The sequence below is a fragment of the Eucyclogobius newberryi genome, unplaced genomic scaffold (genome assembly GCF_026437365.1).
Source record: "Eucyclogobius newberryi isolate DKJ021-1_F unplaced genomic scaffold, fEucNew1.0.hap1 SCAF_3, whole genome shotgun sequence".
In the NCBI taxonomy this organism is placed as follows: Eukaryota; Metazoa; Chordata; class Actinopteri; order Gobiiformes; family Gobiidae; genus Eucyclogobius; species Eucyclogobius newberryi.
Genome location: NW_027315945.1, coordinates 26,454,066 through 26,474,165, shown reverse-complemented (window position 1 = coordinate 26,474,165; position 20,100 = coordinate 26,454,066). Strand labels below are relative to the sequence as shown.

Sequence of the window (20,100 nt, the reverse complement as noted above, 5' to 3'; positions counted from 1 at the left end):
GTCTTCATCAGGTGGGACGTGAGAGCCACTGGCCTGAAGCTGTTGAGGTCTTTGGGGCGCGGTGTCTTAGGCACAGGTACCAGACAGGAGGTCTTCCAGACCTGTGGTACCACCCTCAGCTTCAGGCTCATGTTGAAGACATGTTCCATAACTCCACACAGTTCATCTGCGCAGGACTTAAGGAGCCTGGGGCTGATGCCGTCAGGTCCTGCTGCCTTCCTCACTTTAATTAAATTGGCTTGAATATTTATGTACTGCAGTTAAAAAAAATACCATAAGTCTGTTAGTTCAATTACAGAACCATCGTTCCATGCACAACCATTTTTATACATTCAAAAAGAACATACTGTTTGCATACTATTAATGCATTTTGAACTTCTACACTGAGCTCATCAAGGCCACTGCATAAGGAGAATGTGAAGCGATAGGTCCAAGCGTATAACCATCCATAGATTTAGAGGAAAACACACTACTTCTCCGTTTAAAAAAAAGATTCTCTGGCCTTGACAGAACAGTTGTGGTGTGAAAAATGGAGAGGGAAGGTAGATTCACTGAGCAAACGGTTGAGGCTGTGAAACAAACCCACAGCATAGAGGTGGTAACAGTGGGTTAAATTTCTTCTAAGTCATAGGAATTCTCTAAAGGGCTGTAACCCTTTGGTCTCTTAGTCAAGATTTTTTTACCCTACATTAACCGATTAAGGATTCATTTGGATGTGTGACTTTGTGAGGGCAGTGAGGGTCGGATCAGATACTTAATACACTGCATGTTCAAAAAAAGTTGCCACTTGGATTTGACTAAGCAAATACAGTAGAATTGAGCCTCCTACTGGATAACTGTAATTTCACTGAGACCAATGTTTTTATTAAGAACCTTATTGATCATAGAAAAAACGTATTCATAAATAAATCATATTCTGTATTAAAAATGTGTAAGTGCCTCTTGTCAACAACGAGTCTGTGCGCCTTTCTTTTAATGTTTTCAATATGGTCCTGGGCCCATTAATGCCCAAGTGGCGTTGTTGGTCCTCTGATTGGGTTTTAAACAGTAACAGCTAAAGTTAAAGTGGCCGTGGCTAAAGAGCTGCGGCGCGGTCAAATAGCCCAGAAGTTTCAGGAGCCATATAGCCTCATGGCTAACTTTAACCGTAACCGTAACCCTAACCCTAACCCTAACCCTGACCCTAACCCGGAGCGGTCAAATAGCCTAGCAGTTTCGGCCGCGTGCCGCGGCTCTGTAGACACTCCCAAAGTTAAAACACCCCTGACATGCCACATATGTAATAGCCTGACAAATGGGATACAAGAGCAGCTAAAGTGGTTTACATAAAACGTGTACTATTTACCTGTCTATTATGAGCAGGTATGATGTTTCCAAGAGCGCACAGTGCGCACGCTTGAAACACCAACATAAGCGGTGTCACGTTACAAACTGCAACCAAGAGGCAGCCACTATAGTTCCTGGTTCCTCCTGAGTACACCTGTGTTAACCTGCACAGACTGACAGACTCATGACAACAAGGATCTGGCGTGGAGCGACATACCAGCACTGACAGCCACTCTCCAACACAACACGTTATCTCAAGTAAGTGGCCGTTTTTATCAAACACTTTCATTTTCTATGTAGATCTGTGCATCAGGGCAATACAATACAAATGTAGACCTAAATTAATCTACCAAAAAAAGTAAGACGCCAAGGAAAAATATAGTCCAATGTAATAAATGCCTATATTTTTTACATTTTGTTCTGTTGGTGAAGAGAAGACTGTAAACTTCTCGAGCAATTATTAACCGCAACCATCTACAACTGTGTGTAGATTAGAAGCTCTTGTCTAACTAAAGCTTTGCCCCTCCCTAAAAGTGTTGAGACTTGAGAGGGCCAAGCAAAGCAGGATAATAAATGTGCTGTCAGCCAGAGCAAATAAAGCACTGAGTTTGAATGGACAACATTTGGACTAATGCGCTGCATACTTAAACCTCTTGCCAGTGACCTATCTGTGCCCCCATTGCGTTTTAATGCATAGTAAATAACCTGCTTATAAATCATGACACTCACCAAATCCTGAGGCACAGCTGGGCCGCGGGAACAAGTGCATTGTTCCACTGCAGCAAACGCCCACACAGAGGACGGAATAACACGAAGTTTAGTTGTAAAGGTTTAGTTGTAAAGGTTTAGTTGTAAAGGTTTAGTTGTAAAGGTTTAGTTGTAAAGGTTTAGTTGTAAAAGTTTAGTTGTAAAGGTTTAGTTGTAAAGGTTTAGTTGTAAAGGTTTAGTTGTAAAGGTTTAGTTGTAAAGGTTTAGTTGTAAAGGTTTAGTTGTAAAGGTGTAAATGAGCGCGCCTGCAAAAGTCCATGACGTCAGCACCTGCTGCTCTGTCTGCACACACACGCATCTCGTCAGGGTTGAAACATTTCATTACCTGCTATGATTGAAAAGCAGCGCTTGTAATTTGTCACCGTTTAGATGAAAACGGAACTTTCAACACGTGCTGAGTCGGCTGCTATAGCATTACCTATGTACTTCTTAAGAGAGTCACTGGCGTTCACGCAACTGCTGCTGCAGCGCAATAAACGGAGGTGTTTTCCCGTGAAGAGCACAGAATGAGCTGAGATGCAGAGCCTGGCCCACGCACTAACTGTCAGTGTTTTTATTACCAGACTGAAGGTTTGAGAGACACTGAGCCTTGGTGAGTTTTTCTTAAAACTGTCAACGACCTTATATCTATATGTCAATATGCATTTGTCTTTCACATAAGTTTTTATAATTAAACCTATTGTACCAAAGATTTGTTGAGAACACGAAAGAAACATTGAGAAACATTTTGTGAAGCCAATTGCAGAATTTTGCAATGCAATAATATGTGCTTAACTTTTGACCTCTTAAGCAGACTATGTGTGGAATATGACCTGATTAAAGAGGCATGTTAACAAAACAACAGCTTAGTATCAGTCTGAATCTGATAAAGGCGTAAAGTTGGGATGTTGTCTCCTTTTTATAATCTGGTATTTCTTCTATTGGGATTTGTTTCACTGGCAAGCACTGCTTGTTTTGAATGATTTGTCATCTGGGGGTTGGTGTATAGAGTTGTCTCCAAGGACCTATTGTGACAGTCAGGCACTCTCATATCCTCTTAGTCGTTTTGCTGCTTGGCCTCAGGCTGGCCTGGTCTCACACACATACCTTTTTGCATTGTGAGTAGCTGCTTCATTGTTTAGCAGCTGCAGATTGCACTGTTATGCTCTCCGACAACTGAGGTACTGTGTTTTTCTCTTTATTTCCTTGTCATTAACGTTAGCTAAGAAAAATACAGTTACTTGGATAAACAACTCTCTAAATGCCTCAAATGACTAAACAATTCAATTGAATTTCTTTCAGTTAACTGAACTTCAGTAAATTTATGTTTTAATAAAATGCATTTGCAATGAATTGCAAATGACCTGCGATTATTATCTCTTGAAACATTTTTTCTGACAATTTTCCGTGCACATTTGCCGCAGGATTTAAACTCTGGTAATTCTGCTATCTGCTGGTATTATTGCCTTTTTATCACTCGTGTTAGTGTGGTGCACAGTGGCTGCTTTGTGTCACTAACCAAATAGGACCGGATAAAATAGTAACTGTCTTTGCACTGTCTTCCTGCAACACACATCAGCTGCTTGTAAATAGGCAATAGGGTGTGGGAGTATCTGACAACTTTTTAATAGAAGGGAATAAATAAATTTGGTGTTTGCGTGTCATCTTTATTGTTACACTGCAAATTAGGGCTCTGCAATTAACAGACTTTTAACTGAATCAAGAGCCAATCATTTCAAATCCTCAATGATCGGCTTGGTGCTTTTTCATGACAGGTTCACAGCCAATACGGTCAGTCAGTACAAGCATGCTGTTTGGTGCAGAGATCAGAGTTTGGAGGAATATACTGGAATATTAAACCGTCCAGCCCTATTGCAAAGGCATGTTTCTCTCTTGCAAGATATAGTGTCCAGATCTGGAGAAACTAACCTTTCTTTAAATAGGTGGAACTTGCGGTAAAAAAAAGTACAGTATTTTCTAGGTTGTGAAAAAAAACCCTCATTTGTAGTTTGGGACGACTGCACGCTGTTGAAAGACCTATCCTCGCCCTGACAGGTGAGAGGTTTAGAGAAATGTAATCTGCAGAATGAAACAGGCCTGCAGCAGCACTTCTTTGTCAAACCGCTTTGTGGAAGAATTGCTCCCAAGTTTTTCAGATCACATCCCTTTTTTCTATCTCTTATTATACTATTTACCTCCAGCCTTTCGCCCGGGGACAGCAGCTGGCACCTCCACATCATAAACCCGCGTGAACCGATTATCGTACGTGGCAAATTGAGTCTGGTATCAAAGAGCAAATTCAATCGGCATTCAAATGTACAAGAATATATTACCCAATTTGAAAAATAATACAAGCGTCAGGAGGCGTTTTGATACAGGCGCAGTGGACTGGGTTGATAAATATTTCCCAAATTGGATCAGCTTATTATTTCACCCAAAGCGAGTCTGAAAAGCAAATTGGATACAGAAGGGGATTTTTATTTGCGGCGTCTTGGGCTGTTTGCGTCATGAGATTTACTGCAGCTATTCTAAAGGCCCGAACAGTCTGCACTCTCTACTTCCAATCAGCTTTGGTTTTATGATTAACATCTCTCTCTAGGACCAGCTAAAACTGTTTTTATTCTATTATTCTAGTTCGGCACCAAAGTAATCCTGTTTCTGCTTCACGCTACAGGTCAGCATTGTCTTAAAATTGAGAAACTGAGCGAGGGAAATTAGGATTATGCAGTGCTGTGCAAAAGTCTGAGACGGGGTTTTAAACAAGAAAAGGTGTTTTAATAAAATAAGGTGGTTTAGGTGTTAAATAAAGTAAAAGCAATCATAACATCTAACTTACATTACATTTCTTCTGAAACACTAGACTGTAAATAGTGCCTGCCTCCCCGGACCAGGCCTCAAAAGTTTCCGTTCTGTATTTCTTCAGAAGTCAGAGGTATTTCCATCTAAGTGAAATTACTACTACAAGTACTTCATGTTTGTACATAATATAGGGATACTTTTCAGGTCACAATATAATCGTAAGAACTATGTAGCAATAAAAACAGTGACAATTTAAGAAGCCACATTTTTTATTATTTTTAATTCAGTCCAAAAATGCATTTCAGTGTTCAGAACTGCTTTTTATCTGAAATTTCTCAATGACAAAATTAAGTTAATGTAACAAAAACAGCCAATTGTGTGAAGCAATAATCGTCAATAATCGTTAAATTGTCATGTATTTCTCACCGTGATCATAAAATTTGATATCGTGACATCCCTACTCGTATTTGCAAGGACGGAAATAACAGGGGGGAAAAGGCTGTGAAGAGTGGGGAGAGACATTCAGCAGAAAATGTGCTAATTACCAGGCGTGCAAATTGTAAAACTGTTTTTTTTGTCACAATATAAGAAAATAATATTATGTGCACATGTGTTCTGCCCTGAAAATATATTTACTGTTTCTCCCATTCAAATTGTGATTTCTTGTCAATGGCGATAAATCTTGCAGCCTGGTCAGTAATATTGGCAAAAATGGTAGAAAATCCCGTGAAATACTCCTGGATGTAAATTATAAGGTGGTTCCATTGCACTGTTTAGTCTATTGCGTATACCTCTATGTGTGTGTGAGACTGCAGCACTTCCATAACTGTGATATTAAGAGAAGGAAATGATACACTGATACAGCGTAGGTGTTTAGAGGAGCAGGGCTGACTGTTCTTCCTAAGTCCGTGTATCTTAACAATGCATGCCACCTCCTTCTTCCCACGATGTCATTACCAGGTACCATAGAGGAAGCCAGGACACAATAGGCATAGGAAAAAGTCTAAACATTTGGCCCGAAGTTCAGTGCATGTAGCATCTTGATAGGTGAGTATCTGGTACTTGATATCGTGCCAGACTTCGTACGTAATTCTGCTAAATCCTGGGCAGGGGTCGTTCCCATGCGCTGCACTTTAAAAATATCACAGTCGCATTGTGTTTGCTACAGCTGGGGCTTTGTTTACCAGCCTGGAAAAACATCTGCGATTCGTGTTTTTGCAGTGTTGGGACATTGCAGATTGGAGCCTGGTGCCTTAAGGAAATTAGAGGATTTCACCATAAGAACAATAGCCAGAAATACGCTGCCATGATAAAGGATGTTATATTTTTACTATAATAGCTTTGCATTTAGGATTTGCTTTCTGTATGGCTAATCCTCAGGGGGAATTTTTTTGCAAAGATAATGGAAAAAAAGTGGAATAATTTGCTGACGGGACCAGTATCCACTTTTCGCTGAGCTCTGTGGGAAATAAGGTGTCTATTCACTGACCTCTCTGTCAGAGCTACCTCAGATTACAATCTACATTTGCATTCGCACACTTTCTGAAACGGGCTGAAACTGTTTACGAAACTTGGGTTTTGTAATTTTCCGATTTGACAAATGAATTGTGACGGTAAATGTCTCAATAAGTGAGCAGCTTTGAAGGTGCACCCCATAGAGATGTCATGGCTTTGCCTGCAATGTTCAGCACTATGGTATTGCATTTATTTATTTTGCATTCATTCAATTATCGTTAGTTTTGCTAAAAAAAACATGCATTCTCACTGTGAGCGGGCCTGCCTTCCCGCATATCTGACCTGCAATTTGGGTGGTGGAGTTATCTGCTTGGAGATAGAGAAGTTGAATGTAGCAGACCCTTCTCCAGAAAGGTTATATAGTGCAGCTTTATATATTTATATATATAACGTGAATAAGGCAGAATGTGGCATTGTGTTGATTTGATTTGCGACTCAAAACTCCAATAATAGAGTGCTTTTTTCCGTCACAATCTCTTAACTAACACAACCAAGATTTCACACGCACATCAATGAGTGAATATTAAAAACCAGGTATTTTTAACTCGGTGTCTTTCCTCCCCGCAGCATTTGAAGATGATGCGAATGATGCGAATGCTGCTCCTGTGCCTGCTGCTGCTGCCAACTGCTGCCGGTATGTTCTCATCTCTCTGTGACGCTTTACGCCGATAAACATCTAATCACACTCTCCGCATCCTTTCGCTGGCATGTTTTCCTCACCTCCCAACACAGGTGCTATCGGTGCACTATGTGTCCTCTGTACTGCACCTTTAATGTGTCGCTCAAAATCACACTTTCAATAACACAAATCAAATTAAGCAAATCAATTCATGTATGGATATTGAAAATTCAGGGGAGTCTGATCCACAAAAGTGTATACAATAATAAAAACAATGCAATGGATTTATATAGTGAGACAAGCACTTTACAGGGCATTATTCATTCACTCCATTTGCCCCTTCAACCATCCAAGTACTAATCAGACCCTAATCAGTTTTTTATTGGGTGGACCTGATTTTTTTATTTGGAGAATTATTGATTTAAAAACTGCTGACTGTGCTTTTTTTTTTTTTTTTTTTTACAGCTTATTCGGAGGGCGATGTTGATGAGTTTGATGGATCTGGTAGTGGTGAGTATCAGTATTTGGTAGAAATGTTTTTTTTTCATGGCCGATGTTTTAGAATCTGGAGCAGCTGATACATTCTGCTGATATTTCTAGACAAACATTTAGGGCAGAGTTTGATCATTTTCCCAATTAGGTTGTCAAAAGTATCAAAAATCAGTTACTAATCGAAATGTGATATTCATTTGAGCAAAAATAAAGACAAAATTGGACCTTTCCTGAAATGTTTTAGACTGATCTTGGGCTCGTTGTATAAGATCACTTAGTAACGTAAAGAAAGTACTTTTATGTTGTGTTATTAACATATTATTGTCCAAAAATAATATCATCATCGATTCTAGTATCGAAATCAAGTTATAAATATAATGACAAAACTATTGCCCAAATATATTATTGGAAATTACAACAAACTCTGTTCTGATACTGTTCTGATCTATACACTGCACTGCTCTACATTAGAATAGCATAATAAGAAAAAAGCACTGCTCTAACAATAAAAAGGACAGTTTCTCATTTAAGCGAACTAGTGAACAAAAACAAACTGGACAAACCCACTTAGTAAATACCAGGCCACTATAGGATGTACCAATGTTTGAGTTTTGCCTAGTTTCTGAGCTCTTAAAACTACTCGGTTAAAACTTGACATTTATTTAAGTCAAAACATAATTTGTTATAGAAAACACAGGGAATAATAGACTCTTTTTAATAAGGCTTTGGTTTGAATGTAAAACTCTGTGCAAAGTTCAGAATATTGGATAGGTACATTGATTACCCTTAGATTATGCCCTAAAATCTAATTGAACAATGCAATAATAGTCTCCCACTAATATTTATGAATGCAGGGTTGTGCTAACTTCATTTTTTTCTCTTTCAGATTCTGATGAAGAGGAATCGAGTAAGTTTATTATCACCTTGAGTTCCAAAAGCGCCACGCAGAGCAGTAGGAAGCATTTGTGAAGAAAGAGCAGAGAGGTTACGGCCTGAGCAATTATTGTCTGTAGATTAGCGGTGTATAGCTCTTGTAGTGGAAGGAGATGGGTGGACAATGTAGTCTCCGTTGCCTTGCCCTTCTCTCCACCATTGCAGTCTGAATGGAATCAATTAGCTCCCTGGAGAGGGCCGTGGCTTCTGCTGAAAGCCCGATGAACATGTTGACATTGCTGCCGTCCCGCTGGCCAGCTAATCGACATTGGCATTCTCATTCTCTGCCCACACCTCTGTCTGTCACTCCTCATCATGGCGCTGATGGACGTTTGAGAGAATTACAAAGCTGTTTACTGTCGGCAGCCTGTGGTCAGCTATGACTCTTAGCCCCAGACTCACCACAATTCATTAAGCCTTATATTTAATTACTTATTACATGCAGACATTTCATTTATGTTTAGTTACATTTCATATGATTGCAGGGACCTCACTTTTTTCCTCATACAAAAAACAATTGCATTGACAAAGTAAAGCACTATAAAGTTATTTAATATGCTTTTTAGCGACTGACGATCCTGTAGAGACCCTTCCGAGTTCTGACAAAGGAGAAGACACTGAATCAGGTGAAGATTTTCTTGCTTGCCTAACAAACAAAGTAAAATAAGCAAACATTAAGATAACATTTCTCATTCAAGTGCTTTATTATTCCTCTTTTATAGACCAGATAACAATGATTATCATTATTGTTGCGGTGGTTGCTTTGGCTCTTTCATTTGCTGCTGTAATTGGTGAGTGTTTGAGGGAAAAAATTAGAATTAAGTTGCCTTCATTCAATAATTTAAAAACATTTTCCTTTCTAACAGCCATTATCTTAGTGAGAAGACACAGGAACAAACAACAGCAAGGGTGAGTATTTCCTTCCTATTCATTATTCAAATATTACAGATGATCAGTTTAGTCAATCAGTCAAGAAACAAACTAAAAGTGTGTACAAAAGGTATGCACATTGTACTTGTGCTAAGTCAGTCAGCCTGCAAGTGACGGAACCGGTCAGGTGGGTAACAGCTTTTGAGCCGCCTTGCCAATTTGCCCTACTTCACTTGTCAGCAAGAAAAGTACAGAACAAAACAGTCAGGTGATGCACCCAGCATCCACCCATCTGGGCCCGTCTGGACACGATTAGTAATTAGTATCTGAGCTCGAGGTCCCCCACACGGTCTGTAAATACTCACAAGCCACTAACCCCTTTTGAATCTTAGACCTCTAACAACAGCCTCAAGACTTTGCCTTTGGGTGTGCAGACCCAGTGGGACAGGACCTAACCTGTTCTAAGCATTTGCGTGTGCTCTGAAATGACAGCGTTACCCTGAAAACTCAACTACTCAAACCTGAAGGGACACATGCATCCTCCTGGCGTCATGTCAACGTTCTGTCAACAGTAATCAGATAGTGAAACAGCCTAAACCAGTTGTAAACAACCACTTTCTCCATTCAATTTACACAGTTGTTTGTTAAATAGCAGCTAGCTCGGACATGGCTTTTTGGAGAGTAATCAGGTGCTTTTCTTTTCTTGCTAATGAACTCTCAATGGCCATTTTATTAGATACAACATCAAATGTCACAGTGAAGCCAGATAAATCTACAATTTCTAGGTTTAAAAGTAGCATCAATATAGTACATAAGCATAATACATTTTTTTTTTTTTACAAACTTCAGTGTTAATGGCATCTAAAAGAAAAATAATCTATTGAATGGTTGTTCCAAAGTTCAGAATCCTTATAAAAGAAAAATATAGCCATTCATTAAACTGCAGAAGGTTGCCTGGTATATTTGGTATAATAATGTGATAATAAAATGGCCAATGAGTTAATGTTGGCCCAGTCTGTGAGTTCAAATGAGTCTTTGCAGATTGACAAATGGCACAAGCATTGTAAGTGTAAATATGCAAGGGTTAGATTCTTGTGCAGGAGGCTCACCAAGTGCCTCGCGGGGCTGCAGTGAGCTCTGAATGTGCTGGTGCTGACTGATCGCTCGGCTGAAAAGAGGCTTAATCACACAGCAACCCCTGGCTTGTTAGATCAACAAAGTAGTGGCAGTTTATAAGTCCCACCTGGGGATGAGGTGTGCACTGCAGTCACGCTGCACCTGTCACAGCCCACCACCACAAGCCTCGGCGTCCCAGAACACCTCAGCACTTCTGCTTTATACATGTTTCAAATGGATTCAGTATTCTTTAATCATACACTGTACTAAATACCTGCTCTCGTTTTAGGATTTACTCTGTTCCCATTGACCAGGACAAGAAAGAGGCAGTTTAGCTCCTGGATGAGGGAGTATACACTTGCAAATAAGGCGGGTCATGCTTTGTCATGGCCTACTTTCGACTCAGGATGGACTTTTTTGCACAACAACCTGCTGCACCCTGTTCAATTCTCTGTCTCAAACACGTGCTACTGTTTCACCTTTGCCAATTTGTACTTTGTCCCAGTCATCTGCTACATGTTATTTTGCATGGGGCATTCAGAACATATTGAAACCTTCTAATTGGTTTCTACTTGAGGAATCTAAAGCCTTTGTAGAGCTCATTTTGTCAAAGGGATCATTTGGCACAGCCAGAGCCCCCTGTACACTACCTGAACAATGAATTACTCCCATTGCTGTAAAACCATATTTGCTGCCTGTGGAGAAGCCCTGGATTATTGAAACAAACCAGGCCAATCCGAGTTAAAGCAGACCAGCTCCATGCTCGATTTCTCATTCACTAGTTTGACATCTTCTGTGCCCTGCTCATTACCACTGACTGAGCTGCAGCGACACACAGCCAAACCTGCCCCCACATTAAGAACACAGATGTGAACAGAGCGTGAACCTTGCAAAGCTTAAAATCATGTATTTTATTTTGAATGGCTTTGAATTCTGGTGATATTACGGTAAATGGATTGAATGGCATTCTTGGGAAAATAGAAGTCACATTTGTATAGGACAGGATGTCACGTAGTTTAATTTTTATATATTTAAATGGGAATTAAACATGCCCTTTTAATGAAAGGCTTTCGTTTCAAGGCACTGGCTGCCTTTCTCACTTTCTTTTGTACATAAAGGAAATGCCTGCCGGGGTGATGTAGCTGCTTCTCCTGTTCAGTAGTAGGTCAAATATATAGTTTTATTCACACAAAAATCACAATGAAGTCAAACACTGAGAATGCATGTTTGGATCAAAGTATCTCCCTGAGTTATACAAGTCTCTCTCTGTTCTCTGTCCAGGCCTTAATTACACAGAATCTAAATCACCAACCCATGTTTCTTTCATAAGTGTAACATGTTTGTTTGTTTGTTTGTTTGTTTTATACTTGTAGCATAGCACAACAAGTCTTCACTAAAATGTAATGCAAATGTGTCAAATGTAAGCGAAACCATTTCAATTTGATTTTTGCAATAATCATAATAATAATCATAATAATTTGCCAGTTTTATTCATCACTTCACCATGATCTCAATAAATGTGTTCCCATGTGTGGATAGTTTAAATGCATGTAAACATTATTTTTTTCCCAACTTAATGTATATACTATAAACTCTGATTGATCTATGGGGAGAAGTGTTAGTACTCTATCAATTATTTATAACCTGTGTATAAAAACAAAAGTATGGGGTTGGATTTTGTAACATTAAACAAGATTTGGTTTTCAAGTTCTGTGCCAGGTTGTGTATTTGTACAAGCGATTATTATTGAAATACTAATTATAATCTTGATATTAACATGAATTTAAGAGAAAATATGCATTGTACACAACATTTTTAAAGAAGTATTTAATAACTATAAAATAATAGAGTATTACACAATGTGTTTAATCCTCTCAGTTGCTGAACTTAAGTGTATTTGGTGCACATTGAAGCACTGAAGCTTTCCTATAGATCCTCCTCATTTTTGGGCCACTTGGTATGACCTAAAAAGTAAACACAAAATAGTGAAAAAATCCACATTAAAGCAATCCATCATATTTATCAGACAACACTAGAATACAGATTGGTTTTCAGTTGGACTGTCATGGTTTGCCCAACAAATTGCTTTATCATAATCATTGTGATCTATTAATCATCACAAAATCCAAGTCAGCACAGAGTTGAGTTATTACACAGCCAAAATAATTGTTGGTCATACATCATCCTCCAGCCAAGTGCACTGTGGGATGGACTGGAGCTAAAACAGTGGACTTTGAATTGGACAAAGTGTATTGCATTCAAACATTTCTCATACACAAAAGTGACACTTACTTGGATGCCCTTTTATGACACTTTGGCATTTTGCAAACTTTGCCACCTATAAACCAGTAATGGGTAAATGTTAGCCGTGTTAGACTGATAGCTTTACTTTGAAGTGAATTCAAATTAGTTTCACATGCGATACTTACAGCCAACGACCATTATCCCCATGATGAAAAGCGCTGCTGCTAAGGACAGGCCAGCAACACGCAGAGTGTGGTAATCTACAATGAAACTTCTATGAGGAAACACTCACTGTATGCAGCCTATATGCAACATACCTGTGTTCTGAGTTATGCATACTAACATTTAAAGGTTAAACTTCTAACTGTGTTGTTAAAACAGCACAAACACACGCTGCTATTTCAAGTTTCATTTTTCAAATAGTCCTATCAATGGATCTATGGGTTTCAGGGTGTTGAAAATGACCATTGTCATAGCAATTATCAAATAAAAACAAAATGTTATATCTTTGAACTGTAAAAAGTATCCAAATATTGCACCTGTAAAGACAAAGCTAAAACCCAATTAATCTAACTATTGTTTATTCATGATTTACATCTTACCATAGGTGAAATCTTTGTCCCACATTGGATCTGAAAAAAGTTGAAAGTTGTGTATCAAGTTTCCCAAAAATTATAGCAACAACATCAAAGTTATTTCTAAACTCCATCTATGTTGGGACACACAGCAGGGCCCATACATATCAATGCATTGTTACATACGGTACAATCAGGTGTCACAGGCAGAGAATCTCGTTTTATCTTTGTGCCATGGGTTTTGTTTGTAGGACAGGGAACACTGATACCGTCAGTCTGCCACCAGATAACAATAACCCACTACGCCTGTGGCATTCAAGGGAACTACGGAAAACATGCATATTCAAGTTACCCCAGGCAACAGCAGAGGAGGGTTTCACTGGGACAGGCGGGGGACGTGCAGCTGAGAGAAGAGAGAGAGGGAGGGAGGGAGGGAGGGAGGGAGGGAGAGAGTGGGAGAGAGCGGGAGAGAGGGAGAGAGAGAGAGGGAGGGAGGGCAATATGGAGTGGGACAGGGAGGGAGGGAGGGCAAGATGGAGTGGGACAGGGAGAGAGAGCAGGAGAGAGGAAGGGAGGGAGAGAGAGAGAGGGAGGGAGGGCAATATGGAGTGGGACAGGGAGGGAGGGAGGGCAAGATGGAGTGGGACAGGGAGAGAGAGCAGGAGAGAGGAAGGGAGGGAGAGAGAGAGAGGGAGGGAGGGCAATATGGAGTGGGACAGGGAGGGAGGGAGGGCAAGATGGAGTGGGAGAGGGAGAGAGAGCAGGAGAGAGGGAGGGAGGGAGAGAGAGGGAGGGAGGGCAATATGGAGTGGGAGAGAGAGAGAGTGAGGGAGTGAGAGGGATAGAGAGGGGGAGAGAAAGAGAGAGGGAAAGGGAGGGAAAGAGGAGGAGAGAGGGAGGGAGAGAGGAAGCGAGGGGGAGAAGAAGAGAGAGGGAAACGAGAGAGAGAGAGAGGGAAAGGGAAGAAGGGAGGATGAGAGAGGTAGGGAGAGAGGGGGAGAATAAGAGAGAGGGAGGGAGGGAGGGAGGGAGAGGGATGGAGAGAGGGGGAGAATAAGAGAGAAGGAGGGAGGGAGAGGGAGGGAGAGAGGGGGAGAATAAGAGAGAGGGAGGGAGAGGGAGGGAGGGAGAGAGGGGGAGAATAAGAGAGAGGGAGGGAGAGGGAGGGAGAGAGGGGGAGAATAAGAGAGAGGGAGGGAGGGAGGGAGAGGGATGGAGAGAGGGGGAGAATAAGAGAGAAGGAGGGAGGGAGAGGGAGGGAGAGAGGGGGAGAATAAGAGAGAGGGAGGGAGAGGGAGGGAGAGAGGGGGAGAATAAGAGAGAGGGAGGGAGAGGGAGGGAGAGAGGGGGAGAATAAGAGAGAGGGAGGGAGAGAGAAGAAGAGATCAGTGACATTTCATCAGGTGTGAACAATTTATTAGCAACATATTCAGCATTTATGTTTTTAAACTAGAAATGTCTTTGCACAGAAATATGTGCTTCTGCGACTCACAAAAACATAATCAGAATAAAACATTCACTTATGATGCTTTACAAATAAGTGAATGGGGTCAAAACTACTACAGCCTTTAAAGCCAGACACAGTGGCTCCACCCACTGGCCGTTTGTATAAAGAAATGTAAAGACACCTGTAGTGGTTGATGGCCTTGTTGTGTTCTTACTTGGAACAACTATAGGATAAAAAAAAGGACAAATGATAAGGTAAACAATGTATAAACTGTACATTGGTTTGTATTGTGCCCTGTTCTCGTTTACCTGCTGATGTCCTATTTCCTGCTGTGGTAGTGTTTTGTGCTGTGATGTTCTTGTTTGAACTTGTGGTTTTTGTGCCAGGGGAAGTGACAGGGGAGGAGTCAGACCGAGGGGAGGAGTCAGACACAGCACTGGCTCTGGTTTCCATTTTTCTTTCTGTCACAAAACACATGCAAATCACAGTCAGGGCAAACAGCCACTCCTTCAACCTAAAAGTGCAGGGATTTATCACACATTCTACATTTCTGTACAAAACTCTTTAGTCAAGAGTGCTGCAATAGACATACCAGTTACTAAATAGTATTTTTATTTATTTATTCTTGAGCAGAGCTTGTCTTGACACTAACCTTTTTGATCATTGGCCACAGTAACTAGTCTATTTTGTTGTTGTAAGTAAGATAGATTCAATGCTGAGAAAAACAGCTGAAAATCACATAGTGCACCATTAACATCTATTGTGTCTGGACAGGACTCAATTTATCTAAAAAAAAGTCAATATTAGGAGGACTATGTATCGAATTCAACTGTACAAAGCGGGCCTAAATATGTGTTCAAATCCCTTTTATACACAGACAAAGTTATCGTCCTTAAAGCAAGTTAATAATCTCAACAATGACGTTACCAGTGGAAACAGAGGACGTTGTGGTCGGGCTGCTCATGTGGCTGGTCTCATGCAAAGAGGTAGGAGTCTGAGCTTTTGACACTGCAGGGAGAAGAAAAAACACAAGTTCAGATTCCTCCGGACATAATACACTTTACAGAACAAAGCACAATGTTGTTGGGCTTTTTAACCAGACAATAAGAGTGGAGTGTGCGTCTGGCCGAGGGAGTCACAGGAACGTCTCATGAGTGACAAGGCTGTGCCAATAACAGAGACGGGATTGTAGTGGAAAACGGCCGGACAAAAACACTGTTTGTTTGACTCTTTCAGCACCTTCTAATTAGAGCGGACGCGCCAGCAAACCCCCGAAACCCACTTTATAAAGCAGCTATCGGATGACCAAAAGGTGGAGGAGGAAGATCTGTGTTCAAGCGGAATACTCAAGTACAAGTCAAAGAAATTACACCCAAATAGCAATTAAAACTACTATCAAAACTAGATATTAAACTGAACAAGTATCATTAAAAACAAACAAACTAATATTTTGTGTTGAAAATGGCATTCTGTTGTGTTAAATGTATTTGTTGTCATTTTGTATTGCTATTGAGAAGAATAAGTAGTATAAGTTACCACTAGATCTTACTTTAACGATGAATAAAAGCACATAAGTACTATTATTGCTCTTTCTATTATTACATTGATTAAAGACTGACTTGGCAGGAGAAAACATTACATGATTGTCCTGAAATGCGTCAATCACAACATAAGAAGATGAAGATAAAACATTCACACAAAGGTAGCGTTAGGAATAGGCCTGTATAAAAACATTAAAATTAAAGAAAACAAAGAGCGAGAGGTGAAAGACATTTTTACAATAACTCAGCTCAGCAACTATAGCAACCAATACCAATTAGTTCAGAGAAAAGTATAAAGAAAATTGTGTATATATGTATTTATTTAGAGTATTAACTGTGTCCTGCACCTGGTACTTTCTGTTTGCCAAAATGGTTGAAGAAATGTTACACTGACTTCCACCTTTAAAGACTATTTTTGCTGGATTTTGAGAAAACATAAACTCTTTGCCAAATTGAACTCAAGTAAACAGTCAAAGTTGAGTAGGATACAGAGCTCATTATAATTAAAATCATTTCAAAGATGTCAGATAATTTGAGGACAAAACAAATTGTTGTCTGCATTGTCACCCTCATAAATATTTAAACTCTTTCTCTTCCATATTTATCACACACCTTTATGCAAATACGAGTTTACCGGCTCCCAGGCTGCTCCTTATTCCCAAGCCACACTTTAAACTGCATTCAACGTGTGTTTTCTCAGACTGGTAATTAAATATTTATATCTATGAAAATCCTTCGTTTGCACTCACCTTTGGAGAAAGCGAGAAAGAAAAAAGTCAGAAAGAGCAAATAAATCTGGAAAAAAAGAACAAAAACGGAACAAATGAGATGCAGAAGTACTGTAAATGGCAGGTTTGAAGTAAAGATGATGAAGGATACGCCACATGCTCGTCTCCATGGTGATGTTTTATGAGCAGTTCTAGTTATTTATTAACCTTTATTTAATCAGGTAAAGAAACAAAAAAAAAACAACGCTGAGAAACCTATTTTTTCAAGAGTGAGTGGTATTGCTTTGCCTGGAATGTTCCGCAGTACGGCATTAAACTTTACCATCTTGCATTTATTCAGTTACAGGTATTGCTAACCTCCACAAAGTTACAGCACACCTTAAACAGAGGATTAAGTGCGCATTGAATTGACAATAAATTAGTTGTTAAATGCAATGCAAAACAGTTTTCTCATTTAGATTGATGGGATGTTTTTTTCATTTTTACATTTTGTACAGCACTAACCCAACAGTCAGGAAGTTGTGAGTCATTGGGGTTAGCACACGTGGTTACTTCTGCTTCCCTTGAATAAAATGCAGAACCAAAATCAATCCAATCTCCTTTTGAAAAAACAACAACCCCAAAACAATTATGATAAAAGTGTTTAGAAATCCTCCTACGCTCTCTTTACTTGCTGCCACTCCTGACATTATCATTTACAGTTTATTTTTAATTACAGATGACATTGAAGAACGTGTCAGACCGACTCCAGGCATTCAGTATTCCACCTCCTCATTACCAAAGACACTAAAAGCAAATAGATTTATAATAAAACAGATTTTGGTTTGATGCAAAATGGATGTGTATCGTCTGACCTATATCAGAGATGGTGAGCCCGGAGCTGTGACAGGTGAACGTTTAAGCCCATGATAAGCACTGGCAGGCAGCATTAGCAGGTCATGCCAATTTCCATTACACTCCAGAGCATATGTCAAGATCACGCTGGTTCCCCTTGGGTGGTTCAGGCGCCGTTGTCTCCACCCCCCCCAGCCTGACCCGCTGCCTCTGTGTCACATCCTCACTGCTCCCTGTCCGTCCTCTCATCCATCTGCGTCATCCCACATCAGTCTCCACAGCGCATGTAAACAACCTTTTAGCCCTCTGGTATTTAGTCATCTATCCAGCCCTGCAGTGAGAGAGATTACCTTGGGATCCATGTTTGCGGGTCGTCGGAGGAGCAGCAGGATGTTGGCTCACAGGCGCATGCTGTGACTATAGTCCCACCCATGTGCTTCACCAGTGCTACTTCCTCATCCACAGTCGTTATGACACCCACTCGGCCTCATGACAGGGCCCTTGTACTGGACGCCCTCTGTGCTGCCATGGTGCTGGGTTCATCTCTGTGTTATTGTATTCTATAAAGGACAAATACTTACTTTTCATATCTAGTCTGAATAGTTTAATCTCAATCACTTCAAGTTTGAAATAGGATCCAAGCAAAACATTTGCATAAACTTCAGCTCTTGTGACATGTTAATGAACTACCATACATTGTATCAGTCATTCAGAAATTAACAGTGACTTGTTGACCTTTTTAAGTCAGAATGTAGCATTACTTTCAATCAATACCCAATGAAATATTGTTATTTTCTCTGAAAATAATAAATATTAAATATTAAAAAGGCCTAAACTGAATAGTGATTTCTCTTGTAAGTGTTGTTAACATAGGTTAACATTCAGGGGTCAACACTGTGGATCTATGATAACAGTTTTCACTAAGATGCCAGACCGACGCCCCTGCCAAGCAGCATTACCAAATATTGAATCACAAACCCAGTTTGTTATAACAGACAAAGCTTGCATTTTACCACAGCAGCAGAGCAGTCTATTGTCCATTCTGAGAGAATTCTTTTAGTTCAGTCTGTCCTCACATTCTGTCATTTCATTTGATTTTAACACACAATGAACACTATGTGCAGCCTATATTGTCCAGTAATGTAAAATATTCAATAATTTAAAGTTGACAGCATTTCTTCTTCTCTTACAGTCTCTCCTTTTCATGTGTCTTTTTCCAAGCAAAACTTTCAATCTATCTAAAATGTTCGTGGATGCCATGCAGAAAATGTTACTTCGATTAAATCGTTTTCTGAATCTTACCTTGGAAATGACACATAGACTAGATTCCTGATGATAAACCTGAATAGTTTTCATGTTTTAAAGAAAACTTTGGGAATTTGAACTGATTTTGTTTAGCTCACAGAACTTCTTAGCCACAGTTTACTGGACTTAAAGTGTACTATTTATTACAGCAGGTTAACAGGTTCTTTGATTTCATCACACTGTCAACAGTCATCCTTATTCACTTTAATCAGTATTTTTTCATGCATGACTATTATTTTTGTTGTGCTCCTCGCTGAGCCAAAGTAGTAGCCACAAAAAGCCAAATAAAAAACATGAAAAATTGTACATTCAACAATAGGAGTCAGACGTAAGAGCTTTGTTACAGCACATAACTGTTCAAAACCTGTAGGCAGGTGTTGAAAATAAATGTAACCAAGTTTAACCATGGAATTTTAGGAAAGGTGAAGGTCACAGAATAAATGCTTTAAATTGGAACAAAGATGAAAGTTTTCTTAAGTGAATCTTAAGTGAAGTAGCATATTTTCAGCACTGTTACTTTTATTTAAGTATATACAGTATAGGCGATGATAACTAGCAGTACACTTCTCAGCACACTGATTAATAGATATTTTTAAATCTGCAAATGCTCGCTGGATGAGTGTGGGATGGAGGAGAAACTGCTGCTAATGTACAGCATTGAGCTGTCAAAGCTTGAGTTTAGTAGATTAGGGCTGCTGCCTCCTGCGCTGGAGCGATGCATCAAGAACAGACATTTACTATGAACACAGCGTCAGCCTGACAGGAACTTAAACAATCGTTCAGTAATGAGACAAACACATCGTGACAGTCCGTGATGGAGAATAGCAGGCCTAATTGAGGAAACATTCACTGCTCACTGAAACATAGACATTCCTGGGCTTTCTGTTTCTAGGGAAGAAGGAGAATTTTGTGAATTATAACCATGTAGTATTTCATAATTATCGCTGGCCTTGGACAAAGAATTTTACAGCAATCAGACTGAATGACATTTTGAAAGGAGGTTTGAAGC

The 20,100-nt window shown here is 39.9% G+C and overlaps 1 protein-coding gene and 1 long non-coding RNA gene across 5 annotated transcripts; one reads left to right on the top strand and one right to left on the bottom strand.

Moving 5' to 3' along the window:
- Window positions 1-1,471: 1,471 nt before the first annotated feature.
- Window positions 1,472-12,124, top strand: LOC140373908 (uncharacterized). Of its 3 annotated transcripts, none has more exons than XR_011929051.1 (7): window positions 1,472-1,584; window positions 6,955-7,021; window positions 7,472-7,516; window positions 8,385-8,405; window positions 8,998-9,222; window positions 9,298-9,340; window positions 10,707-12,124. It is a non-coding gene; the product is annotated as an uncharacterized lncRNA (long non-coding RNA). The 3 variants fall into 3 exon arrangements; XR_011929053.1 differs by lacking the exon at window positions 1,472-1,584 and adding an exon at window positions 2,672-2,686; XR_011929052.1 differs by lacking the exon at window positions 1,472-1,584 and adding an exon at window positions 3,093-3,254.
- A 103-nt stretch (window positions 12,125-12,227) lies between these two features.
- On the bottom strand, window positions 12,228-18,245 carry fxyd5 (FXYD domain containing ion transport regulator 5). Of its 2 annotated transcripts, none has more exons than XM_072460640.1 (10): window positions 18,137-18,245; window positions 16,974-17,019; window positions 15,611-15,691; window positions 14,992-15,144; window positions 14,865-14,906; window positions 13,589-13,639; window positions 13,264-13,293; window positions 12,847-12,921; window positions 12,710-12,755; window positions 12,228-12,381 (listed from the first exon to the last, which is right to left on the bottom strand). In XM_072460640.1, exons 1-10 carry the CDS (start codon window positions 18,146-18,148, stop codon window positions 12,357-12,359), a joined length of 561 nt encoding a protein of 186 aa, XP_072316741.1. In that variant the 5' UTR covers window positions 18,149-18,245; the 3' UTR covers window positions 12,228-12,356. The 2 variants fall into 2 exon arrangements, with proteins under 2 accessions (XP_072316741.1, XP_072316742.1); XM_072460641.1 differs by having other exon boundaries at window positions 14,865-14,908; window positions 15,012-15,144.
- Between the last annotated feature and the right edge of the window lie 1,855 nt (window positions 18,246-20,100).